Source organism: Centrocercus urophasianus, unplaced genomic scaffold (genome assembly GCF_019232065.1).
Source record: "Centrocercus urophasianus isolate 14NV4802_14NV808 unplaced genomic scaffold, USGS_Curo_1.0 seq_42, whole genome shotgun sequence".
Lineage (NCBI taxonomy): Eukaryota > Metazoa > Chordata > Aves > Galliformes > Phasianidae > Centrocercus > Centrocercus urophasianus.
In genome coordinates this window covers 1,218,192-1,242,532 of record NW_024885000.1, presented here as the reverse complement: position 1 = coordinate 1,242,532, position 24,341 = coordinate 1,218,192, and the positions used below count along the sequence as shown (strand labels likewise).

The window sequence follows — 24,341 nt, the reverse complement described above, 5'->3', positions numbered from 1 at the left end:
CTGCTGAGCCCCTGGTGCAACACCTTGTGCCCCAGGAGCAGCCGTGCAGAGACCCCAGGGTGCAGCGCCCAGCACTGCACCGACTCTGTGCTGCATGAACCCATCCCAGAAAAACATTGCTCCTTTGCACCCTGAGGGCACTGCAGCTCTTCTGCCCCTGCTTTGGGCCATGCAGGGGATGGGGACCCTCCTCTCCCCCCTGTACCTGGCTGGAAACGAGCCTTGGAGGAGCAGGTGAGGGCACAGCTGTCCTTCTTGCCCGTCTTGTTGCAGGTGAGAGTGGCCCGTGGTGGAACTGAACCTGCCAGGCATTTCACCAGCTCTGAGGGACATGCACCAGCTGGTGGGGACAAGTGGGGACACCTATGGCTGGCACAGAGCAGAGACCACGGCCCACCCACCCAGTTGGGAGAAGGGTGCAGTGTGGGGATCCCAGAGCAGCATCTTAACCCTCCCCCCACCCAAAGCTCCTTGCGCTGTGACTGCTGAGATTTCTGAATTTGGGGGGCAGAACTGCCCTTGGCTCTATCTGTCCCCAATGAAAGGGGTCAGTTGGGTACCAGAGCACGGCCAGGGCCATGAAAACTGCTCCTTTAGGGGCACAGCCAGTGCAAAAGCTCACAGCCAGCCCTAGGCATGGTCTAAGATACAATGAGGTGACCCAGGGCAAGGGGGGCAGTGCAACATCCATCCCATCCCATCCCATCCCGTCCCGTCCTGTCCCGTCCCGTCCCATCCTGTTCCATCCAATCCCATTCCATCATCCCATCCTGACCCACATGAGATGAGTCGCAGACCAAAGCAACTCATCTTGCAGCAGCCTTCAATTGGACTCCCCAAATCCCAGAGCTCCACCCACCCCCATCTTGCTCCTTACAGTCCCAGATGATGGTTGGGGCCATGGCCCCCCTGGGCTATGCTGGAGCAGGTCTGGACTGGACGTACCTATGCAATCTTTTTTGTTCCAGTGCAGCTTGCAGCCCGCAGGACAGGTACACTGGTAGCTGCCAGGCGTGTTGATGCAGCCAAATTTGCAGCCCCCACGGTTGATGCTGCATTCATCAACATCTATGGGAACAGAGGGCAAAGTTGGGGGCAGTGGGACCCCCCAGCTCTGATAATGAACCATCTCAAGGATGTGATTTTGGCCAGATAAATGGCACAAAACACAGAACACCAGCGGGGTTCTTGCATCCCGGGGGGGCAGGGTTGGAGCAGGCTGCTCTGGGAGCAATGGGGCACGTGTGGCACAAGTAAGGTCACCCCCCACTGCCACAACACACTCTTGCACCCCCCTCTGCATGTTTTATCTGCATCCTGGGGCGCTGCACGCCCCCGCCTCATGAAACTTAAATCAACCCCTTTTGATGTTCCCCTTCCCACCCCATCCCATCTTGCTGCCAACAACGCCGGGGATTTCTCTCCCTCTCTCCCTGCAGACAAGTTACAAATTGTTCCTGTTGCTGCGTTTGAAGTTGCAGACACCAATGTCTGGCTGTGTGTGCTCTCCCTGCACGGCCCCAGCATGGGGTGCACGGTGGGGACATGGGACACTGCCACCCAGACCCTGGGGACAGCCCTGGGGCTGCCCCATTTCTGGGTGCCCTGAGTGCTCCCCAGGACCCAAACACAGGGGGGTCTCACTGCCAGCCCCCAGCTGGCCCTACCTCCACAGTGGGTGAGCCCATATAGCGTGTAGCCCTTGTTGCAGAGGCACTGGAAACTCCCAGGGGTGTTGATGCAGAGGTGGTCGCAGGTCCGGTCGAAGGAGCACTCGTCGATATCTGGGGGGAGGTGAAAAAGCGAGGCAGGGAGGTGAGGATCAGCCCGCTCCTCCTTCTTGTGGTGCAAACCAGGGGGTGCACCAGGATGCTCTGGGACCCCATGCTGGGATGCTCTACGGCCGTGTCCCACCTTCTCTGCTCCAAACTCCTCGCACGTTCCATTTGCAGCCAGAGTAGCCCACCACCACTCCTCCCACCCCAAGTGCAGCCTGCAGATGTGCCAAACGGTGCCCTTGGTGCGGTGCCCCACTGCTGCCCTGCACACAGGAGGTGCTGCACAGGCAGGTCCTGCCTTGGGGCCGCTGCCAGCACCGTCTGTGCAGCCCTGCAGGGCACCTGGCTGGGGCTGGGCGGCCCTGCGTGCACAGGTGAGCCCGGCCCAGAGGGTTTGATCATCATTTCGTTGGCCTCATTAAGTTAATTGCCACGCTCGCATCAAGCTTGTAAGAGCGTAGAACCTGGATGGAGATGAAAGCGGTCGCAGCCCTGGAGCATCAGCTCCCCCCCACCCCATCGCTCCCAGACCCCGCGATTCTGGGGAGGCTGCAGCTGAGGCTGAGTGCTGCCTGTGGCTCTGGGGGGGGATTCCCGATTCCCGTGGCCCCCAAATGGCCCAACAGCACCTGGCTGGGTGCTGAGCTGGAGGCACTGCCTGGAGAAGCTACAGGAGAGGTTGGGACAGGGGGCAGGGAGAGGTGACAGCCGCGTCCCCGCGCTGCCCTCACCTTGGCAGTTCCTCTCGTTGATGAGCAGCTTGTAGCCCTTCTTGCAGCTGCACTCGAAGCTGCCCACCGTGTTCCTGCAGATGTGGTCGCAGCCGCCGTTGTTGAGCCGGCACTCGTCGATGTCTGGGGAGGGGGGTGGGGGGAGGACAGGGACATGCGTGCTGTGCTGCTCATCCCCAGCCCTCCCGGCTCTGCTTTTATATTCTTTTCCCCTCTCCCAACTAATTGCACAATTTACTGCTTGGAAAGGACCTGTGAAATGGAAGGGCAGCAGGGAGAGGCGGCCGTCTGCCCATCTCCCCACCACCAGCACCGGGGCCGGGACTTTCCCTTTGTTTCTGGCTGTAAACCGGCAATAAAACCCCCAGACACGGGGATATGGCTGCAGGTTATTGCTCTTTCCTGGAAACTGTTGAATCAGAGGGGCAGCCCTGAAGAAATAACGAGGGGAGGGAGCTCCTGGGAGCAGCCAGCAGGTGGGCAGGCGGCTGCAGAGCCTTCTGGGGCTCTGCTTTCAAGCAGGGTCAAGTTCCTGAAGCTGATGAATGATGCAGTGCAGGCACTGCCCCATCCAGCCCCGGGGTCACCGTGCCCCCGCATCCCCTGCAAGGACAGACGCAGTGCTGATGCTTTCTGATGCCAAATGGGCATCTTAAAAAAAAGCAGATGAGAGCTTGGTGCAGAATTTGGGATTCTCCCATCTCGGGAGGCAGCTCTGCAAACCCGGCCCAGGTGTGCTGCATCAGCACAGGACCCACACACAGAGGTGGTCCTCCAGCTCCACCCGTGGATGCAAACACAAACCCGAGCAAACCTCATTGGTACACAGTGCTGAGCTGCACCTGAGCCTTTCCTACAGGCACGAGTGACGGTCAGAGGGCACTCCTACCTTTGCAGGTCTTCCTGTCGGGCTGCAGCATGAAGCCCATGGGGCAGCTGCAGTGCACGCCGGTGGCCGCATCGTGACACTTGCTGTCACAGCCCCCATTGTTCACAGCACAGGTCTCTGTAGGGAGAAGGAAGGAGCACAGCAGATGAGGGCCCACGATCCCTGCCCCACTGAAACACCTCTGGGTTTTTAATGCCTCCTGGTTAACACACGCCCTCAAGCACAGAGAGGGGACCTGGTGGGTTCCAAGGGTGAAAATGAGTGCACGTGGCACATCTCTGCCTGCAGGCAGGGAAAAGCATCCAGGTTTCCTGCTGCCCTGTCCTCTGCACAGCCCTCCTGCCTTCCAGCATCCAGCACTTTAGAAGGGGCATCTGTCCCTGTGGTGGGACATGGGAGCAGAGACAGCCCCACCTGTCTGTCCCAGGGCAGTGCAGGTATGGACGGAGCAGTGCTGAGGAGGGGGGGTTTGCTACTGTAAAACAAAGGATGAAACACTTCTGGACTCTTCAGGAGCCTCCATGAGAACAGGGCTGCAGGCAGTGGGGGACACACGGCGCTGTCAGCATTCGGGTGTGCAAGATGCACTCAGGTGCACAGCCCTCACCCCACATCAGTTGCATCCACCACCCCACAGTGCTCCGTTTGCCCCACACACGTCCGTGCTGTCCTCATGTGTCACCAATGGGCACGCTGGCCCATCCGGCTGCCCAGGCTAATTTGGGAGATGCTTTGTAAAATTAGAACACACACACACACACACACACACGCCAGCAGCATCAGTGGAAAAAAAAAAAAATCCCTTAAAAAAAATGCTAATTATTCCAGCATTATCAAAGTCAGCTGTTGCTGGTAAAAGCAGAAGGGGCACTAATTGAAACGAAGCGTTTTCAGCTTGACAGCTTCCCTGTGAGATCAATCTTCAATTTGGGTCCTAACCGCCAGAACAATGGTTTGAAGTGCATGAAGTTGTTCACAGAGGGTAATAAAGCCTTTCCCTTCGGAGGGCCAGGCAAGGGGTAAATGAGGCTTCAAGGAACCCGACATGAACATGCCTTGAAGAAATTCCTTGGAAAGAGCAAATCCCAGGTTCTGCTGCTCTTTGCATGGGGCCCAGTGACGGAACCGTGCAACCATTTGCTGCAGGGCGACGGAGCTGGGATCGTTCTGTGCTCGTCTTGCTGCTGCTATTTTTATGATGTCCCATAATAGGAGAACAAAGGGACCATTTCATGCAATTAATAGCCAGCACAATTACAAAACGTAATGGCAAGGGATGGATTTCTGCAGATATGAACCCTGCAGCCCCAGACCAGCAAAGAGCACAGGGCAGACAGCACTGCACCAAGGGGAAGGGGAACTTCATGGAGGCTGCATTAAGAATTTAATTCAGCTCTGCTGCAGCAGTTTGGTCAGGGGGAGAGAGAGGAGCGGGTTAATGGTGTCATTGCTCAGGGTGAACCCCACGCTTCTGGAGCAACAGGAGCACAGCTCCCTTCTCCCCAGCCATCCATCCCCTTTGCACCGTCAGGGCTGAGCTTTGCAAAGAGTTTTGCATGGGATGCACAGGAGCCGGCTTTGCAGGGTCAGCACAGCAAAGCACTTTGTAAAACGGGGGTGGGGGGCACATCCCAGGACTTGCAGAAAACTTTTGCAAGCAGAGCAGGGCTCTGGTGTAGCTGAAAGTGAAGGGTCAGGGATGGGTGTTGTGGCCCTGGGACAGGAGCACTGCTCAGCAGTGCTGGCAGCTGCAAGCCAGCGTGAATCACCACACACACAGCGTTTGGTGAGGACTCCCATTGCACGGGGAGGGAGAAGACAAAGCAGCTCACACGCACACACACAAACACGCTCCATCCTAACCTCACTGTGCCACAACAACGCCCCTGCAGTGTCCTCCACTGTCACTGTCACCGGGTCCAGACGCGCCCCACGTGTGCCCCCGCGCTTCCACTGCTCTGGGTTTGCCTCCACCTCCCAGGAGGCAGCAGAAGGACATCAGCCCCACAGCGTTATGGAGAGAACCGTGGGGTGACCAGCTCAGCACAGAACTGAAGGTCTCTCTGGTGCTGCCTGCTGAAGGAGCCTGGGGAAGGCTCTGCAGAGTCCCCAAAAGGTGGGATAGGGCTCAGGGAAGGGGTCCTCTTGGAAGAGCCAGGGAGTGCTGCCATGTGTCACCAGGAGCTGGGGACCTGCAGTGACATCTGGGAGCAGGGTCATTGCAGGTGCTGCCAGCAGTCACCAGCTGGGGAAGGGAAGAGAGGAGGGGATGTAGGGAGACACTGCAGGGAGAAAGCCCAGTCTGAGCGATGCCTGGTGCCCTGGTCTTGCAGCACAACTCCTGCAAATGCCTCTTGTAACTGCCCCATTGCAAGAGATGGCTCTGATCCCCAACAGGACAGAGCGGAGCACCGGGGCGGCTCTGAAGCACTGCTCCCACCCAACGCTCCCACCTTAGCCACAGCTGCAGAGATGGGCACAAGGAAACCATCACCCCCGGCTCAGACAAGGTGAGTGCCCAGCATCATGCAAGCACAGCCAGGGAGGGGTTTGCTGCTCTGTGCATCCCCAAAAGCGGAGCTGGTTGCAGCCCAAGGTTTGCTGGGGCGGCGTGCAGGCAGCAGCAGTGCCGGTTAGTGCTGGCAGCGCAGCCGTGCAAAGCAGGCATGCAGTTAGTTCAAAGCTCACCCCCCCAGTGAGCATCTCGAGGCGAGACCCCTTCACAGAGAAAGAGAGAACAAAAATATTTACCATTAGAAAACGTCTCAAGGATAACGTGTTGCTGGAAGTGTCTCTCCCCTGTTTGATATTATAAAAAAGTGATTTAGAAACAGTGTCCAGCAAGGAAGCTCGCTTGGTGTCACACGACAGTGATTTCCACTCCGCTGCCTCTTGAGCTTGGTGGAAACGGTCCCCCACCTCCCAGAAGGATCCAAACCCAAGGTCTGGGTCCTGTGCTGTCCATCACGCTGTCTGCATCACCCCTGGCCTCTCCGATCCCCACCGGTTTGGCGCTTTGCTCAAGCAGCAGGGCAGGCGCAGGAGAAAGCGAGCAACAAAGAGCATTAGTGCAGAGCCCGTTAGTCCCATGGAATGGTGCCTTGCTCTCAGCAGAGCAAAAACGAGCGCTCGCCGGGGTGGGGGCAGGCAGGAGGGACTGAGCCCAACCTCAGTGAGCTTGGGCTGCACCCAAAGGGCCGTCTGGGGAGTGTTTTGGGAAGCCGTGGCATGGAGCTGAGGGCTGTCCTGCCTTATGCTGGGTGTTCTGGGGAGGGGTGAGCACCTCCTGTGCAGGGATGGAGCCCCACAGCAAAGGACACGTGGATGGGGATGCCTGGGGAGCCGTTTGGGGATGACTGCATCCCTGTTGGATGAGACACAACGCCGGGTCCGTGCAGGGGGAAGGAGGAGAAAAGGGGAAAAGGAGGAAGAAGCCCAGCCTGCCCCATGGGTACCCAACCCAAGGGCAGGGGGACTCAGGACCCCCAAGGCTCTGCAGTGCCAAGAAGGGACGTTGTCTCCGTGATCGGAGCAGCACGGTGAGCCCTTGGCCACCTTGTGTGCCTGAGCCCCATGTTCCCCCCCTCCCCAAAAAGCCCTCCTGTCCCAGCAGCTTTGCTTTCCCCAGCCCTGATCCACTCCCTGACGTCGCATCAGCCATCAGAGGTGCAGCACAAATCGCCCAAACACAGCTCAGGCAATCTGCCATAAAACTGGAGCTGGATTTGTTTCCTTCTTTACCTAATCGCACTTCCTGCCCATCCACAGCTCCAGGCTCACCCCTCTGCACCCCAAACACCAAAAGGACGGGAGATGCACCGCCAGCATCAGTTTCACCCTACAAACTCTCCCAAAAAGCTGAAAATCACAGCAGCCAAAGCTGCACCTCCTCACGGGCGCTGCACCCCAGGGCTGATCCGACCCAGGCTTTAATCCGGAGGGCGATTTGTTGCGCATTTGTTTTATTTTAAAGGCCGCTTTTAGAGCATCAACATAAATATCCGAGGTCACCGGCCTCCCCCTGCAGCTTCCATCTCCCCCCCCCACCCCGACGCTGCAGACGCGTTGGGAGCCATTAGGGCTGGCCCCGCTCTGCTCCCAGGCATGTTCTTCATTATCCTCGTTTTTAAAAGCGGCAATAAAAAGCGGAAAAATGAAAAACACCGGCCGTGCCCTAATGAAACCGTCACTCAAAGGGGCTGCTCGCGCTTCCTGCCGCGTGGTGTGATCTGAAGGGAACCTGGACCAGGGGACGGCCCCAGCAACCCATCAAAAGCACCGCGTACAATTTCAAAGCCCGCAGCCCGGGGAGAGAGTTTGCGTTCCCCACGCTGGAAATTTTATTCCCCTTGAAATGATGAAATATTTCAGAGGAAATGGAGAAGGAGAGAGGGGAGGGGGTGGCGGTGGGAGTGGGGGGGGGGAGGCAGGGCTGTTTGCTGAGCCCTGGCTGTAAAACAAACGTGGGCAGTTATAAATATCCGAGCAGGTACCTCAGCCCCCACCTCGGCCATAAATCTGACCCCAAAGCACAATCCTGCAGTGTTCCTGCTACGGCTGGGGGGGAAGGGGGCCTGGGACCCCTCCCAGGGGGATATGGCGCAGAATGGGGCTGTCCCTGCAGAGCCACATGGATGGAGGCACAGGGTCAGGGGGTTCGGAACTGCCCCCAAAAATCTGCGGTTCATCTCCCTCAGGAAGGTGGGAGCAGAGAGAAGAGCCTGCAAGGATGCAGTGGAGCTTGTAAGAGGTGCCACCCTGAGATGCTGTGCACAGATTGGAGCAGAAAGGGGACATTTTGGCCAAGGCTCTCAGAAGGATGTGGGATTGCTGAAGCACAGAGGTGCTCCTCTCACACCTGCAGCACCCAGGCCTCCATGCTGAGACCCTCCATCAAACAGACCCCTGTGGAGCATCACCTTTGGGCAGCACCCTGGTGCCCCATGCACACAGACAGCGGATGAGTGGGCTGCTAAATAACCCTGCCGGGTGCCAAGCTGGGGTGGAATGCAGCAAGCAGGGAGAAGATGCCTGCAATAGAGCAAGCCCCACTCAGCTCCCTGCTGCCCTAAGGACAAGGTGCAGCATCACATAGAGCCAGCTGGGAGTGGGCAGGGGGCTCTGCTGGGGGCACAGTGCTGCAGGGGATGGACCCTGACCCCCAGGTCAGGTCAGAGCTTGGGGAGTGCAGAGCAATCCCTGTGCCATGAGCAGCCCAAAGCTGGCTGCTGCCTCCAGTCACTCTCAACCCCTTTTAATTATTTTGCAATAAGAACTGAAATGTCTGGAGCAATTTGTGGACTTAATCACTCCCCAAACGTAACATTTTTTTAAATCAAATCAGCTGTCAAGCAGCGCAAGCGTCTGAAACCAGTAAAACTTCTATCTCTGTTTGATGTTTCCCAGTTTGAAAACACATACAGGAAAAGGATGCTTTTGGGGATGGTTGGGCTCTCGGGGCTGTTGGTTGCTTGCTATTATTTTTTCTTCTGCAAGACAATTGTTCCTGAGCTGAGAGCCCACGATGCCAAGTTGGGATGGAGTGCGCGCATCCAAATTGGTCCCCTCCAGCTTCCTCCCTGCTGCTGTTGGATGGAGGTGGTGGCACCACGGGGACAGTGACAATTGCTGCTGTGAGGGACGTCACCACCCCTTTCCCTCCTGCAGCACAAAGGCAGGTGGGGACCTCAGCACACTGAGTCACAATGCATTTGTCCCCATGTCCCCAACACTCAGAGCATCCCCAAAGCCACTCTCGCTCCCAATGGATCACTTTGTTCCATGCCTGTGGTGGTGACACGGCACCAAGCCTATGGATGCACGCAGCATCCCACAACGAGCTGCTCCAACCTCAGCCTCAAACTTCTGGCAGAAGGAACTGCCCCATCCCCAAAGCACTCCTTTACCCAAAGGCACACTGCTCAGGGACAGAGCAAGCGGCCCCGAGCCCCAGTGTGATCCCTCGTGGGGACTCTGCACCCACCTATGCAGGTGACGCCGTCAGAGTGCAGCAAGAACTTGACGTGGCAGCCACACTTGGGACCCTGGTCCGTGTCATCACAGGTGTGCTGGCAGCCGCCGTTCCCGTAGTTGCACGTCACTGAGGGGGACAAAGCAAAGGGGTCACTATGGGGGAAACAACCCACAACCCCTCTTCTCCCCACGCCCCCCCTCCTTCCAGGCTGGATGGCACAGAGCTGCTTGGGGAACCTCAGCCAGGTCCTAAGACACGTTCCTCCCTCTCAGATAATTTCTAAAACCCTTTGGTTTTCCCAGCAGGATCTTGGCAGGTAAAAACCCCTGGGTGGTTATGTGGATGTTTTTTTGGAGAAGATTTACTAAATGCCACCAGTAGACTTGGTGGAAGGGGACCCACTGACACAGGGGCACAGTGAGACCTCCAGGGTGACTCAGGTGCTTCCCTGCCAGCCCTCCCAGGGCGTGCTTTGCCTTTAACTTGGAAGGAAAACAGCTCCATAGGATTAAAACTGTGTCTCATCAGCAATTTTAGCTGTTTGCTGCAAGACAGCGAGCAAGCAGCAAAATAAAAACAATTGCATAAAGACAGAAATATATATTTAATAGCCTGGCAGTGCCAGCAAGATCCTGGCGGGAGATCAGACGGGCTGAGAGCACCCTGTGCCCCGGGGAGAGGATTCCTGAGCTCCCCCTGTGCCAATCACATTCCCTCTGCTCATCTTCCTCATGGGAAAACCAAGCTGGTGTGACATGGATAGAGGGTGCTGCACACACAGTGCCAATTCAGGCTGCTCGTGGTGGAGTTAGGGCTTTGCAGCAGGGCTGGGGTGGGTCTGTGCCATTGGAACAAAGCCGCAGAGTGGGACTGGGCTCTCCACCCCTCCTTACGTTTGCAGTCACGTTGGTTCTTGGTGAGCTCGAAGCCCGGGCGGCACTCGCAGGCGATGCCCCCCTTGGGGGTCTCTCGGCAGATGTGGGCGCAGCCGTGGTTCTTGTTCATGCAGTTCATTCCTTCTAAAGGAGAAAAGGAAGCAAAGAAAAGCTCCAGAAGGTCACCAGCAACGAGGATTGCTCTCCTCCTCCTCTCCACCCCAGCAGCACGGTGGGGGTGGAGGGATGGGGGTTTGAGGCAGCTGTTTTTTGCTACAGAGGGAAGGTTTCTTTTTGGATCTTATCAAAACTGATGGCTCTTTGTGCCAAGGGCTCCGGGTCTGGCAGCATTTCACTGCTGTGCATCTGCTTGAAGTGAGGAGGGAGAGAGGGGAAAGGAGAGAGCGCAAAAGAAACGCAGAGTGCAGAGGGAAAGGAGACAGTCTGCCAGGGTCAGAGAGAGGGAAGGAGAAGGGAGACGCAGTGCTGGCAAGGACCCCAGAAGGAAGAAAGCAGCCGTAAGAGTGAGATTCAGCTCTCTGACGCTGAATGCTTCAGTCCTGGCAGTGCCTGAGCCAGGAGTAAAGCCAGGGCGACCAACGCTCAGTCCCAAAGGCTCCCAGCTCCCCAAGCCCTGGGCTCACAACCCAGGGATCAGCTCCCAGCCGCTCACCCCTTCTCTTCACTCCAAAACCTGAGTGAAGGGAGCATGCAGGCAACATCCACCGGGCTGACCTCGGGATGCAGAACCCACACGGCCCTCCCAGCACTGATGATGCTCTGCAGATGCTCAGCTCAAAAATGGGCTCCAAAAGGCAGCACCTGTGTCCCTGCCTGCAGCGGGGCCACCCACGGCGGCACTGATCTCATCCCTGCCAAGCACACACATGGGATGGGGACACAGAAATGCCACTGAGCCATGCCAGCCTGGGCAAGATACCCCAGGGAGCACAAGGGATCAGCACAGCTGGGAAGGAGGAAAGCGAAACCCATGCGGCCGTTTTGCCAAGCGGCAGAGATAAAAATCAGCAGAGATGCAAAAACAAAACAAAACAAAACAAAAACCCTCTCTCTCATTTCCTCATATTTTGGCGAAGAGCTCGCTCCAGACGGCAGCAATTTAGAGCTGATATTGAGACAGAAGGATCGGTGCTGTGCAAGACCTGGCAGGAAAGGATGCGTCTCGCAGAGCGGCGCGGGGAGCTCCGGGTACCTTTTGTTTAATAAAAGGCTCTGGCCACGAGATTAGAGTCCTCCATTTGGTATTATTGAGCTCGATTAAGGGGCCTGCAAGGGTTTTGCTCTGGGATGTTTGTTAGCCCTGCAGTGTCCTCTCACCGTGTGCTTGTGCCAAGTTTGCTTTTAAATTCGCAGCGCTCCCAGCGCCGAGGGGGGTCAGGAAGCAGCACCAGAGCTGTGCACTGTGCAGGGCTGAGCGTGGGAGCCCAGCAACCACTCCTGCAACAACCACCCCACAGTCACCACCCCAAGCAAAAAGTGACACTGCTCCTTGTGACCGGATCTGAGCGATACATCTGAGGTTATCCCACAGCCCCAAAGTGGGGTCCCACCTTGGAGGTGGGCAGTCAGGGCTCAGGGGGTGCCAAGCACTGACCTTCAGGGCGCTGGATGCACGTGTGCTGGTTGTCACTGAGGAAGAAGCCCTCCCGGCAGAAGCACTCATAGCTGCCCATCATGTTGACGCAGGTCTGCTGGCAGCCGCCGTTGCCCTCTGAGCACTCATCCAGGTCTGCAAAGGGAAGGAGATGGAGGTGAGAGTGGTTCTGCAGCACCAAATGGAGCGGGACGGGAACGTGCTGTGCAGCAAACAGTTTCTGCTTTGCATCCTTGGTCCCCCAGCTAGAAGAAAGGGCGCTGCTGAGTGCTGCAGGGGATGAAGCCAAGGCACATCCAGGGGTGGATTTCAGAGGCCACACAGCTTCTCCAGGAGCAAAAAACGCGGTGGCCCCATTTTGCAGATGAGAACACCAACCCACAGAGAAAGGGGTTCTCCTTGTCCCAGATCCCTGGGCAGATTGTGCCCCTCTGTCTGCTGCTGGTGGGGAAGCGCCTGGACTTCATTATGGGGAACCCTAGCCCAGAGCAGGGACAATTACTTCTAAGGAGACTCAAATCCCCTGCAGCATCCCAGCTTGGGAAGGAGGCAGAGATGAAAACCTCAGCCTGAGTGCTGCAGGATCAGTGCCACAGCCCCACATCGCTGTGTTCCTGTTCTCTGTGGGCTCATAGTCCACATGGGGGCACAGAGCTTGACCGAACTCCTTGCTTTTGGGATGAATACACCTCGAGCACTGCACTGTGCTGCTGCAGCCCAGGGATGCTCAGAGCAGGGCTGAGCCCTGGCTGTGAGCCGTCACCAAGCAGTGGCACCGTCTGAGGCCTCTGGAGGACAAACCAGGACATCCCATGCGATGACAGAGGGCTCCCAGCTTCCCCCAGGGCTTGTCCCAGCCAAGTACCGTCCTGCAGATGCCAGCAACTCTCCTCAAATCCCCTGTTTATAACAAGGGCTTAACATCTTGCGGCGTCTCCTTCAAGGTCTACACAAAAATGAGGAGGCAGCTGTTCCAAACCGAGGGCTGAAACGAGACCCCGCCGCTCTAATACCTATTTTATGAAACGTAACGGAGGCAGGCAGGAGCCAGAAGGCCCCGTATCAGGACGAGGGCTTGAATTCCTGTCCTGGTTCAAAAGGTCACCCAAGGAGGGGATGCTCAGTGGCTGCTGCACACCCCAACCCAGCAATGACCCATCAGCATCTGGCAGGAGCTGGACCTCTCCTGCAGCTCTCCCTGGGAATAGCTGAGGGTTATTTGGTGTATAGAGCACGTGCTTCTGGGTCCTCCTCTCCATTTGGGCACTCCTAAGCCTAGGCAGAACGCTCGCTTTGCTTTGCTTCTGCCTTCCAGTCAAATGGGGGTGGGAAAAGCATGCCTATGGTTGGGGTGGATGAGGGTAGGGAAAACCCCCTGGGCCTCATCCCTGCAGAGAAAAAAAAATAATAATAATTTAAGAAAAAGAGGGTATCAACATCATTCTCTGCAGAATGGGCTCCAAAGGGTAAATTCGTGCTATCCTGGAAGCAAAGCAGCATGGATGAGATGCTTCCTTGCGATGAGCTGTGGAAGGGCTTCAGGGATGCAGGGCTGCCCCGCGCCCGCTGCTCCCCTCCCACCCCGCTCTGTAAACACATGACGTCTGTGGCTCGCCGAGCCCAGCTTCCCTTTCTTCTCCTTGGGCTCATCCTCCCCAGGGTGGGGAAGGCAGGGCCGCCCGCCTGCGCTCCCTCCAGCTGTGTAAATCTCCCCCTTCACCGAGGAGCCTGCAAAGTTCCCGGTGATGGCAGTTAATGCGAAGCGTATGTGTCCAGAATCCCTTTCCCTTCCTCCCTCTAATGATGAGCTCATTAATGACCTCGCTGCAGACACTAATTAGCAAATAGCACGCCGCAGTCCGGGGTGGGGGAGGTGGGCGGCCGGGTGCCCCTGCGGGCGCTGCGGAAGGAAGGGGGCGTTGGGATGCGGGCAGCGCGGCTGCACCGAGGATTCGGCCGTGCCGCAGCCGGATGGAGCTTGGGGCAGCGCGAGGATGCGCAGCTCTCCGTAGGCAGATGCTGGGTTTGTCTTGGCCTCAGGATTATTTACCCAGTCCTTTCGCCTGCTCACATCTCCACCGTATTTGCTCTTAACTCATCTATTTTGGCAGGTGCAGGGCTGACCTCAAGCACGAGCGCCCAGGAGAGCCCTGCAGGCTGGTCCTGCCTCCGGCAGCACAGCAGCACACGCTGCTTCCATCCATTGGCCCCAAACCCAGCAGTGGGGAAGGCCTCCAGTTCCACCTTGCCCAAACATATGGATGATCCCTATCCAGTTTTGTCCCGGCACCCAAGCATCCCCATCGTGCAATGGGAAGCAATGCCATCCCCATCCCTGGAGAGCTGTCGCTGCACAAAACATCTACGGTGCCTCTGCTGTCAGCAGCCCTCCCATACACCACACCTGAAATATGCAACTCGCACATTATCTGCTTTCAGCACCAGCAATGTAACAGCCTAGAATGGAGGCTGTTTGCATTGCCGCTCCTTAGGGCAATGCAAACCAGTGGGACTGTGGCAGGTGCAAGGATGAGGCTTGCAGGATGGAGTGAAGTGCACAGGGGTCTTGGCCCTCTGCAAGCACAGAGGGAAAAAACAGGGCTATGCCTGCTTTATCTGCATACTAGCTTCCCATTCACATGCAAGCTGTTGGTGCTTGCACACTCTTAAGTCTGCTGGGTTTGAGCTCTTTGCAGGCTGCCATTACCTTGGTTTCTTGGCAAAAGCAAAAATGCTGAGGCCATTTAAGCAGCAGCTTCAGCTAGCAGCAAACCTTGGCACAACAAACCCTACCACAAAGCCATCCCTGAGCCAGCCCAGCACTCACCCAGGCAGTTGTGGCCATCGTGTGCCAGGCGGAAGCCATCGTAGCAGGTGCAGCGGTAGTTCCCAGGGATGTTGACACACTCGTGGACGCAGCCTGCGTTGTCCTCCCGTTCACATTCATCCACATCTGCAGAGAAAGGAGGGCAGGGAGCTGCAGGGAGCATGTCTCTGCTGTGTGCCCAAGTCCCAGCCTGGTCCCTGCCCCAGCTCAGGTGTCACCCTGTGGTCCCTGCTGCTGCTCGCCAGCTCCTGCTGCATCCCAGCACTGCTGCAGGAGCAGAGCCCCACCTGCACCCGTGATGATCAGCTCTGCCATCCCTCCTGCTGCAAAATCCCAGCCAAAGGCTGCTCCCCTGCTCTGTGCCCAAAAGGTGATGCATGGGAAGGGTATGGCTTCACCTGCCCACACGGAGGTACTTCAAGTCTCAGAACACAGCTCTACTGCCTGTCCTTCCTGGAGGAAAGCCCCCCCACAAGCCCAGGAACCATTTGGGATTTCCTGAGGGCAGCATGTTTGCGTGCTACCTGAGCTGGGATCTTGCTTTTGTTCCATCACTATTTGTACTCCTCCCGATTCAGGAAGTTTTCTTCTGCCCAGTTCCTGCCTCCTTTCCCTGCTGCATTTGGACACATACATGCTTAAGCTTCTCATGTTTTACCTACTGACCTAATTCTGTAGCTTCTGGGCTGCAAACCCTGCAGGAAGAAAGCCTGGATTTGTTGCAAACAAAGCCCAGGTGACCCTCCAGGGGCTGGAGCAGCACCACTCTTTGCAAACATGGCTATTTGCAGAGCAGTATCACCACATCATGTTGGTTTGTGTCTAAGAAAAGGTTTGTAGTGGGCTGGGGTGGCTCAGCATCCCTCACTGGTGCTTGGGGCTCATTGGAGGGGCTCCCGCAGCACATCCTTACCTTTACAGTGCTTCCCATCACCGGTGTAGCCAGACTTGCAGATACACTTGTAGGACTTGGGTGTGTTCTGGCAGATGGCATCAATGTGACAGCTGTCAGTGCCCTCCACGCACTCGTCCACATCTGCAAGGGGAGAGGAGGTGATGGGAGCAAGAAGTACACAGACCTGTAGCAGCCATGCAGGCTTTCAAGTATCAAAACACAGAGTGGAGAAGAGGAAGGGAAGAATTCTGCTGCTCTGCTTTGCTCCCAATCACTGCACCCAGCCCAGTGCAACTGGTGATGGGTGTGCTCCAGAAAAGCATCACCTGTGCACCTTCTCTCCTTAAAGCTCCCCTGGGAGCCAGTGATCATTTCACACAGCTGAGGGAAGCAGTGCTCAGACACCAAAAGTCCAGGCTGGAACCAGCCCAGCTAGAGGTGAAAGCCTCTGTCTCCAATTAGCAATTTCCTGAGCCGACCAGTCACCCAGATAATCGTCACTGCTCTTTATTCTTAGGCATGGAGGAATGTGTGCAAATTAACAGGGACCACAATAAATAAACCTGAGAGCAGGAACCAGGGAGTGAGAACTGGGAAAAACAGCACAGCTTCCTCAGGAGCACAGCCAAAAGCACAGCTCCCCAAAGGCCCAACACCTCTATGGGCATCGTCCATCCAAACAGTGGGGATGTACTTCACAGCATGGAGGGAATCATCACGGAGCTGTGGGATGGCTGGATTGAAAGGGACCTTAAAGATCATAGAACAATGGGGTTGTTGGGTTGGAAGGGACCTTAAAGATCACAGAACCATGGAATAGTTGGGTTAGAAGGGATTTTAAAGATCATAGAACCACGGAGTGGTTGGGTTGGAAGGGACCTTAAAGATCATAGAACCATGGGGTTGTTGGGTTGGAAGGGACCTTAAAGATCAGAGAACCTTGGGATGATTGGGCTGGAAGTGACCTCATGGCCCCCTGAGCCCCACTCCTGCTGTGGGCTGGGTGCCCCTCACCAGCTCAGGCTGCCCAGGGCCCCATCTGTGGTCATGGACACCTCCAGGGTTGGGGCACCCACAGCTCTGAGCAGCAGTGCCAGAGCCTTGCTGCCCTCTGATAAAAAAAAATTCTCTCCTAATATTCAGGAGTAAATCTCTCCTTTTAGTTCTAAATCATTTTCCCTTATCCTACCACCATCTGCCCATGTAAAAAGTCACTCTCCCTCCTATCTACAAGCTCCTGGCCAGAGCATAAGACTCCAGGCAACAACCTCAGCAACACCCAAGGGCTCACTGTGGCAGGAGGCATGGGGAGCAGAGGTTTTAATAGCACAGAAGAAATGGAGCTGTGTGGGGTGGAGGCTGTGTGGGAGCTGAGCATCATGCTTGGGGCTTGGGGACCTTCAGTGCATCCCACTCTGCCACATCCCATAGGAGGGATTTGGACCCCAAAAACCATGAGCCCAAGGCTGAGAAACTCCCAGCTGCCTTTAAAATTTGTCTCTCTGCAGTGCAAAGAATGCAGGCGCTCCGGGAGGTCTCTGAAGATGTGATGCATCCTGGCAAGCCACCAGAGGCTGGGCAGCCCCAGAGGAACGCCGGGATGGAGGCCACGGCCACAGGAGCAAAGGGCTGAGCACTCTCCGGCCACCATGGGGTTTTTTTGCAGGGAGATGTGAGTCATCCTTGCACCAGGGAGGCAGCACGTGCCTGTGCATTGTATAAATATTTACAGCACGCATTCATATTTGTTGTTTGACATTAGCCATGGCCTGCGGCCACCAGCGCCTCCCTCGGGCCATTAATCACGGGCTGGGGGCTGACCCACCGCAGTGGGAGAGCTGTGGGGTGGTGTGGGGACAGGCACCCACTCTGCAACCCACAGGGACAGCCCTGGTGCCACCACAGGGCGAAGACCCCACACTGCACCCAATGCTGAGCCTCACTGCATCCATCCCTGCTGTCACCTCCCAGCCACAGCAAGGCGGGATGGAGATTGCTGTTGCTGGATGCCCCACTGGGCACCCCATAGACTCCAGGTGCCCACCTCAGCACTCGTGGTGCACGCAGCTCTCAAATCAAAGAGATGTGGTTGGGATGCCCAACATTGCCCATTTGGCAGACTCAATAGAAACCACAGCCAACGAGTTCAAACCCAACACATTCAAACCCAAACGCCTCGATCCCTATAGCTGGAGCCACTCACACTCGCCAACAGCCAGGTGTGCCCACGGCAGGACAGGGGCTGATGTTCCACAGCTCCCAAATCTGCCCCAGGTGGGGATCATCAAATTACAATGGGTAACGGCCTTAACTGGCACCAGGAGAGGTTCAGCTTGGCTATTAGGACAAATCCGCCACAGGGCGGTGATGCAGTGGCACAGTCTGCTCAGGGAGCGGTGGGGACCATGAAAAGGCTCAGAACTGCAGAGATGTGGCACTGAGGAACGTGGTTATGGGCACGGAGATGGGATGGGGTTGGATTGGCGATCTTTGTGGTCTTTTCCAACTGTAATGATTCCACAGTTCTATGAAATGTTGCATTTTTTTGAGTTTCAGGGGCACAGATGTGGGTACAGCTCTTCTAGCATCTCTCATGCACAGAGAGGTCGTGCTTCCACTTTGCTCAGCAATAGATGAGCAAAACCTCCCATTGCCGTTCTCTGAAAGCTCCCCAAACACGAAGCATCCATTGCACACCACAGAGTTGAAATTTTCCCAGCATTTTGCCAGAAATTGCACTTTTTTAGATTTATTTTTCCTATTTTTTTTCCCCTTCTCTGCCCTCAAAGTCAACACAATGAACAATGCGTGTTGTGATGCTGAAAACAATGCCGTGGCTTTCCCTCTCACACATGTATGGGTTTTTTTTTCTATCTCCTTTTTTTTTTTTTTTTTTTCCATTCTGTAACTTCAAAACCCCTCTAACTTTGGAAAGATTACACAGCAGCAAAAGTACAAAAGAAAACATTATAAATTTGCCACTCTGTAATTTTTCCAAAGCTGGAGACATTCTGAAAGGTTACAGGATTAGAAAACGAGGGAAAAAAGGATAAAAAAGTGTGTGTGTGTGGGAAGCATGAATAAATACCCTCCTGGCCACTCCAGGAACCATCCCATCCTGGCAGGGATCCTACCTTCAGAACACCGAAATCCTGGCTCCTAAGAAAGAGCATCTTTAAGAAACTATGGAGTAAAAATCAAGAAAAAAAAAAGCCTTCTGAAAAACCCAATTTTTGCATTCTTGTCAATGTAAGGAGCATTTCCCATGGAGCAACTTTGCTGTTGGGACATGCTTTCCTGTGGGAGATTTCCACCTCTGAAAATGCCTGTGGCACTGCTGCAGGTGCTTCCAGCAGCTGCAGAGATGCAAGGGATGAGATTTCCAAGCCAACAGGATGGGAGATTCAACAAAAAGCAATGCCAATATTCCAACTCCATCCGCAGCCACAAAGCCCTCACTGGGGTTCATAGAATCGTAGAATGGTCTGAGTTGGAAGGGATCCTCAAAGATCATCCAATCCAACTCCCCTGTCTTGATACAGGACACCCACAACTCAATCAGGGTGCTCCAGGCCCTGTCCGGTCTGGCCACGGACGTCTCCATGGATGGGGACATCCACCTCCTCTCTGGGCAGCCTGTTCCAGTAGACCCACAGCCACTACCATAAAAAACCTTTTCCATATATCAACCCAAATTTCCCCTCTTCGAGTTTGAAACCATTTTCCCCTCGTGTTATTACAGAATCACAGAATCTCCAAGGTTGGAAAAGATGTCCAAGATTCCTCAGTCCAACTGTCCACCTACCACCAATGGTTCTCCACTACACCGTGTCACTCAGTACCACATCTAAAGGTTTCTTGAACACATGAATTTCTTGATCCATGGGTCTGCCCCATGGCTCCAGATCTGGGAGGTCAAGTGCCAACCCCAGGCTGGGATTTGGGGTCAGCCCCTTCAATAATCCAAGCTGCCCTTTTTCAAACTCCCATGGGTGCGCTGTGCCCCAAATACCCCGAACTGAGGGGTTTTGCACAAGGCAGATCTGCAATGAAGACGCTACGGCCCATCCAGAGATGTACCAAAGGGCGCCCAGCTCCACCTCTGGATCCAGCCTCAATTTTGGGGCAAAGCCCATTGGTGCTTTGCCCATGCCCTTGGGGTCAGCAGCACAACGCTGAGGCTCTGCCCACAGCACAGCCCTGGAGGAGGTGGCAGCGCCCAGCGCGATGTTTTTTATTCCGTTGTGGGTGGGATTTTCCAGCGCTCGCTGTTGGGCCCCGTTCCGCTCCAGCTGCAGCTTTATTCTCCATTTCAAAGGCAGCCGAAGAAGGCAGACGGTTGCAACGCCACTGCCATTTCGAGAGCTCCCAGAGGACGGCTGCCCCGGCACCGCATCGCGCCCATGGGGATGCAGTGCTCGGAGGGGGGACGGCGCTGGGCGCCCCGGGGCATCCACACCAATGGATGTGCGCACGGCTCCACGTGCCCTCACAGCCCGTGCTGGGCTCTCCCCTCGCTTCCTCGTTAGAAATAATAACAGTAAAGATGCTTTCATCTGCAGGCAGACGGACTGAGTCAACGGAGATGAGCTAAGGTGGCAAAAACCCACTGGGAATTCCGAAACAAACAAAACCTTTTTCACTCTTCTCTCGGCGCTTCAGCGTTTCCTCTCAAATTGGTTTGATTCTTTGTTTTTCTATAGGCAGCCTGTCTGTATAGAGACACGTGTGTAGCTGTTGGCAGAGGCACGGAGTTTCCACTCGGCCTTAATGCCAAATTAAAGCGTTATAACTTCAGTAGCTCTTTTTACTGGGGTATTAATAACCACCTCAGACACCGCGGGGCACTTTATTAATCATTTGTTCGTGGGATGGGGTGGGCGCTGCGGGCACGTTGGCCAAAGATGCATCATCCAAACTGGGAATCCTAGCTCAGGTGCTCGGGGACGGGACGGGCAGGGGGGTGGGGATGGGGATGGGAGATGCAACTGTGGGCTGCGGTGTGCTATGGAGCAATGATGCTGGAGGAGCACGGAAAGGAAGGGAAAAGCATAGGCATGAGGTACAGAGAGGGGTTGAACGGCTCTCCCCATCCACCTGCACTTGGGTGGCTCTTCAGGGGTTGCTCCTGTTGCTCCTTCTGCTTATCGGCTGAGCAAGGCTCGCCTTCCAGAGCGTGCTTGTTTTGTGTTTGGGGAGCAACAATCACGGTGGGAAGCAGCCTCTCCAAATCACAGCAGTGAGACAGAGCAAACTTTATTTGCCATCCCAGGCTTCTCCTGAAGCCTCTCGGGGGACTTATAACGCTGGAAGTGAAGGTTAAGGTTATTCATGCATACTTTTTTCCTAAATGGATTACTCCGGTGCGACCGTCTGCGAAGGAAAAAATTTATATAAAAATAAGAGAAAAAAAATAAAACTCCCGAGCCGCTTGGAGACAGCCATACATCTCTGCACTGGAAGACTCGAGGTGTCTGAATATTTATACTCCCGTTGGCAGTTACAAAAAAACTCTTCTTCCCTCCTTCCCACCCCCCTCCCCTTTTTAATCTAAGTATGGGCATGTCAGACGCCCTCAGTCAAAGATCTCCTTTGAACTGCTGTATGTTGAAATGTTTACAGTTTTACATTTCATATTTCAGAGGGGCGGAGGGGACAGGCACAACAGTCACACACTGTGAATGCAGCAGAGGGAGGAAAGCAGAGGCCGAGGGGGAGGAGGTCCGGCGGAGATGGGAGGGGAATCCAACAGCATCTCCATGCTGCAGCTGGGAAATTTTGTACTCCTTACAAAATAATACATCCCCAGCAACGTGGGCTCTGCAGGTGCATCCCCACCAAAGCTGAGCCCCTCATGCAGGAGGTGCCAAGGCTGTGGGAGAGGCTGCAGCCTCTGTGGGATGTCTTTGTTTATGGGATGCTGCCAGAGAGGCAACGGGATAAGGATGTGCCCTTGTGCCTGTAGGTGAAGGGCTGGGTGCACAGCCCTGCTGAAAAACTGGGGAGCTGCGGGCACGGGGGAAGGAAGACAGCAGCATCCAAGCACTGGGGCTGCCAGGAGCTCCTCCTGCCTTGCATGGGTTTGTATCACCGCTTGAAAGCAGTCCCAGTCCTAAGCTGACCCACCAAACCCAGCACACACCAGTCCTCCATTGGGCACCGTGCAGAGCTGAGCTGAGCCCCCTCCCTCAGAGCTTTGCAAGGTAACGCAGCGCTGTGAAGGAGCCCTGCTTACATCACACCATTCTGCAGGAAAACCAACCCACCCTGCGTGGGACAGCTGACACAGGCATGTGTGAGGGATACCACACAGCTGCACGCTGCACGTGGCACCGCATGGGGAAAGCACCAGGTGAGCTACCAGCACGGCAGTGAGGTGATGAGCTCCATCCTTGGGCACCATCACCCCAGAGCTTTCAGACCCATCCTCTCTCAGCACACCCTAGGCACGCGGCTTGCTGCTCGAGTTCAACGTTGGAGCGTGGAGAAAGCCAAGTGGTGTTGGGGGACACCCGAACACCCCAAACCCACGTGTCTCTCAGCCTCCTCCCGCTGCCTCCTGAGCCCCAGTGGGGTCCAAGGGTTCCTCCAGCCCTGCTCAGCTCAGCTCAAACTGGAGCTGGGAGCAGTACAGTATGGAGGAGCCCGCACTGCCCCGGGTGCGAAGCGGGCGGTGAGGATTTAGCTCACCTCTCTCCACCCCCTCTCCACCCCGCTCCTTCCCCGAAGGGATCTGTCAAGTCTCTGCACGATGGAATTTTACTTTGCTATTTTAATGCAATTCTGGCTCAGGCTTAAATGGAACTGGAAACCAAAAGGCCTTAATAAATAAATATTATGATAAGAAATGAAAGCAATGCATACACGAAAGATAATTTGGGGAGGGGGGGGTGGGAAACGAAGCATTCCTTTCTGAGCTTAAATCGTGAAGCTTTACGCAGAGCTGGACGCCTTCTCAGCAAACCTTTGCCCTGGAAAATCTCCCCCATGCTTGTCCAGACCGAGAAGACTCCCATTGTTTTAGAACACTGAAGGCAGATAAGACAATAGCCTTGAAATTCCTCCTAACTTCGTCAGTGACAGGGCTCAGCTCGGCTAGTCCTATTGCCTGCACGAGGTCTTTAATTACACGCTGCGCTCCCATATTTCATTCACACACTATTTAATCTCACCCTATGCACAAACATGCAGCTACTACAATAGCGGGAGCCAGAGCTGGTTTGATAAACCCTGTGTGGATGGGACAAACAAAACAAAACACGGTGCAAACAACAGATCCTAACAGGATTGTGGTGAATGAGGGAAAAAAAGCCCCTTCGATCCGGTGGCATCGTGCACATAGGGCTGTGTGTGCTCGCGTGCGCACGCACCCCAGTGCATAGAGAAAAATCCAAGCTAAATATAGAGGTGCTATAGAAAAGCCTAAGATATAGATAGCCCGTATATAAAGCTATGTGTGTGCTGGGAGAAAGCCTGGCTGAAGCACGGGAGCGGAGGAGCAGAAACGCCTGAAGTCGATAGCGATGGATGTGCCTCTCATTTGCAGGGACAGGAAAGCACAGAGCGTTTTTCAGCTCAGATCCATGAAGCTCTCTGCAGCACACTGCCCTGCTCGGGGCTATCAGAGCATTTGGGGTGCTGTGTGTGTGGATGGAAAGCACACCAACGTGGTGCTCCCACCTTCCAGCCCCGCTGCGCCTTCCCCATCCCCGGAGCGCCCTCACCCACATGGCATCACCCCTCTGCACACAGGCGAAGCCCCAAGACAGAAGAGCTTCCAAACTCCTTCAACCAGTGCAGTGATGGGTGAGCGCTGATTTCCTGCCTCTGCACCCCCTGCCCGGAGATAAAGAGTCCGAACACACGCAAAAAAAGCCAACAACCCTAAATGCAGATCATTAAAGAGTTCACAGAAAGACAACAATTAAAGGCAGCAGTGGGATATCTGCAAGCAGCGCTCAAAATCACCTCAACTAAGTTGTTACTGCTGCCCGTTTCACCAGCCTGTGTATAAAGCCCACATGTAACAGGAGGTCCGGCTGCCTGCACACACATCAAACAGATTTGGGAAGATTTCTCTTACCTTGACTGGCTTTATTTGCCAGCGTGATTCCAGAGTGGAGCAGAAGGGCAAGCATGCACAATCCAGCAATCTGCAACGCTCCCATTGCAATCCCCGCCTGCCTGCAGGAGCGGGGGCAAGAAGGGGGATTTCTCGTGCTTTAAAGGAAACAAGAGGCTGAGCATGCAAAGGGAAGGCAAGAGAAGGAAGGGGCTCTCCTCTTGCTGTGTGTGAGACAGAAGGAGGGAAGGGAACCGAAATGATGGAAAAAGCTGCTCTGGGTTCAGTGTGGGGCTCTTGGTGTTGCTAAAGAGGAGAGAGTGAGGGAAGGAGACCTAGGGCAGTTGGAAGAAAGTGGACTCTATCGCCCTCTCCCTGGCGGCTGCTCTGATCCCTTCTCCTTCTTCTCCTTCTTCTTCTTTTTGCTAAATAATCCCAGCCAATTCCAGTTCTGCAAGAGAGCAGCAGCAGCGGCGGCGGCGATGAAGGGGGGAAGCAGGCGCCTTGCACTGGTGCTGGGGACCTGAGAAAGGGGAGTGGAAAGGAGAGCCCCATCCAAGCAACGCCCTTTTTCTCCCAGCCTTTCTTTCTTTCTATTTGGCTTTAGCTACTCCTTCCCGGCTCCCCCCTCGCACCCCCAGGCTGGGCTCTGCCTGCAGGAATTTACAGTCTGCTCTGGAGGAGCAGGGCCAGTA

General features: G+C 55.4%; 1 protein-coding gene across 2 annotated transcripts in view; it reads right to left on the bottom strand.

Moving 5' to 3' along the window:
* Window positions 1-24,109, bottom strand: part of SCUBE3 (signal peptide, CUB domain and EGF like domain containing 3) — a 29,580-nt gene extending 5,471 nt beyond the window's left edge. Inside the window, exons 1-12 of one of the 2 annotated variants that reach the window (XM_042833585.1) lie at window positions 23,668-24,109; window positions 15,603-15,725; window positions 14,690-14,815; window positions 11,863-11,997; window positions 10,266-10,391; window positions 9,382-9,498; window positions 6,150-6,197; window positions 3,399-3,515; window positions 2,510-2,632; window positions 1,668-1,784; window positions 946-1,068; window positions 206-301 (exon numbers count right to left, since the gene is read on the bottom strand). In XM_042833585.1, coding sequence (XP_042689519.1) covers window positions 206-301; window positions 946-1,068; window positions 1,668-1,784; window positions 2,510-2,632; window positions 3,399-3,515; window positions 6,150-6,197; window positions 9,382-9,498; window positions 10,266-10,391; window positions 11,863-11,997; window positions 14,690-14,815; window positions 15,603-15,725; window positions 23,668-23,752 — 1,336 coding nt within the window. In that variant the 5' untranslated portion in view covers window positions 23,753-24,109. The remainder of the gene's footprint in view (window positions 1-205; window positions 302-945; window positions 1,069-1,667; window positions 1,785-2,509; window positions 2,633-3,398; window positions 3,516-6,149; window positions 6,198-9,381; window positions 9,499-10,265; window positions 10,392-11,862; window positions 11,998-14,689; window positions 14,816-15,602; window positions 15,726-23,667) is intronic. The other variant, XM_042833586.1, reaches the window with a different exon arrangement.
* Window positions 24,110-24,341: the final 232 nt, after the last annotated feature.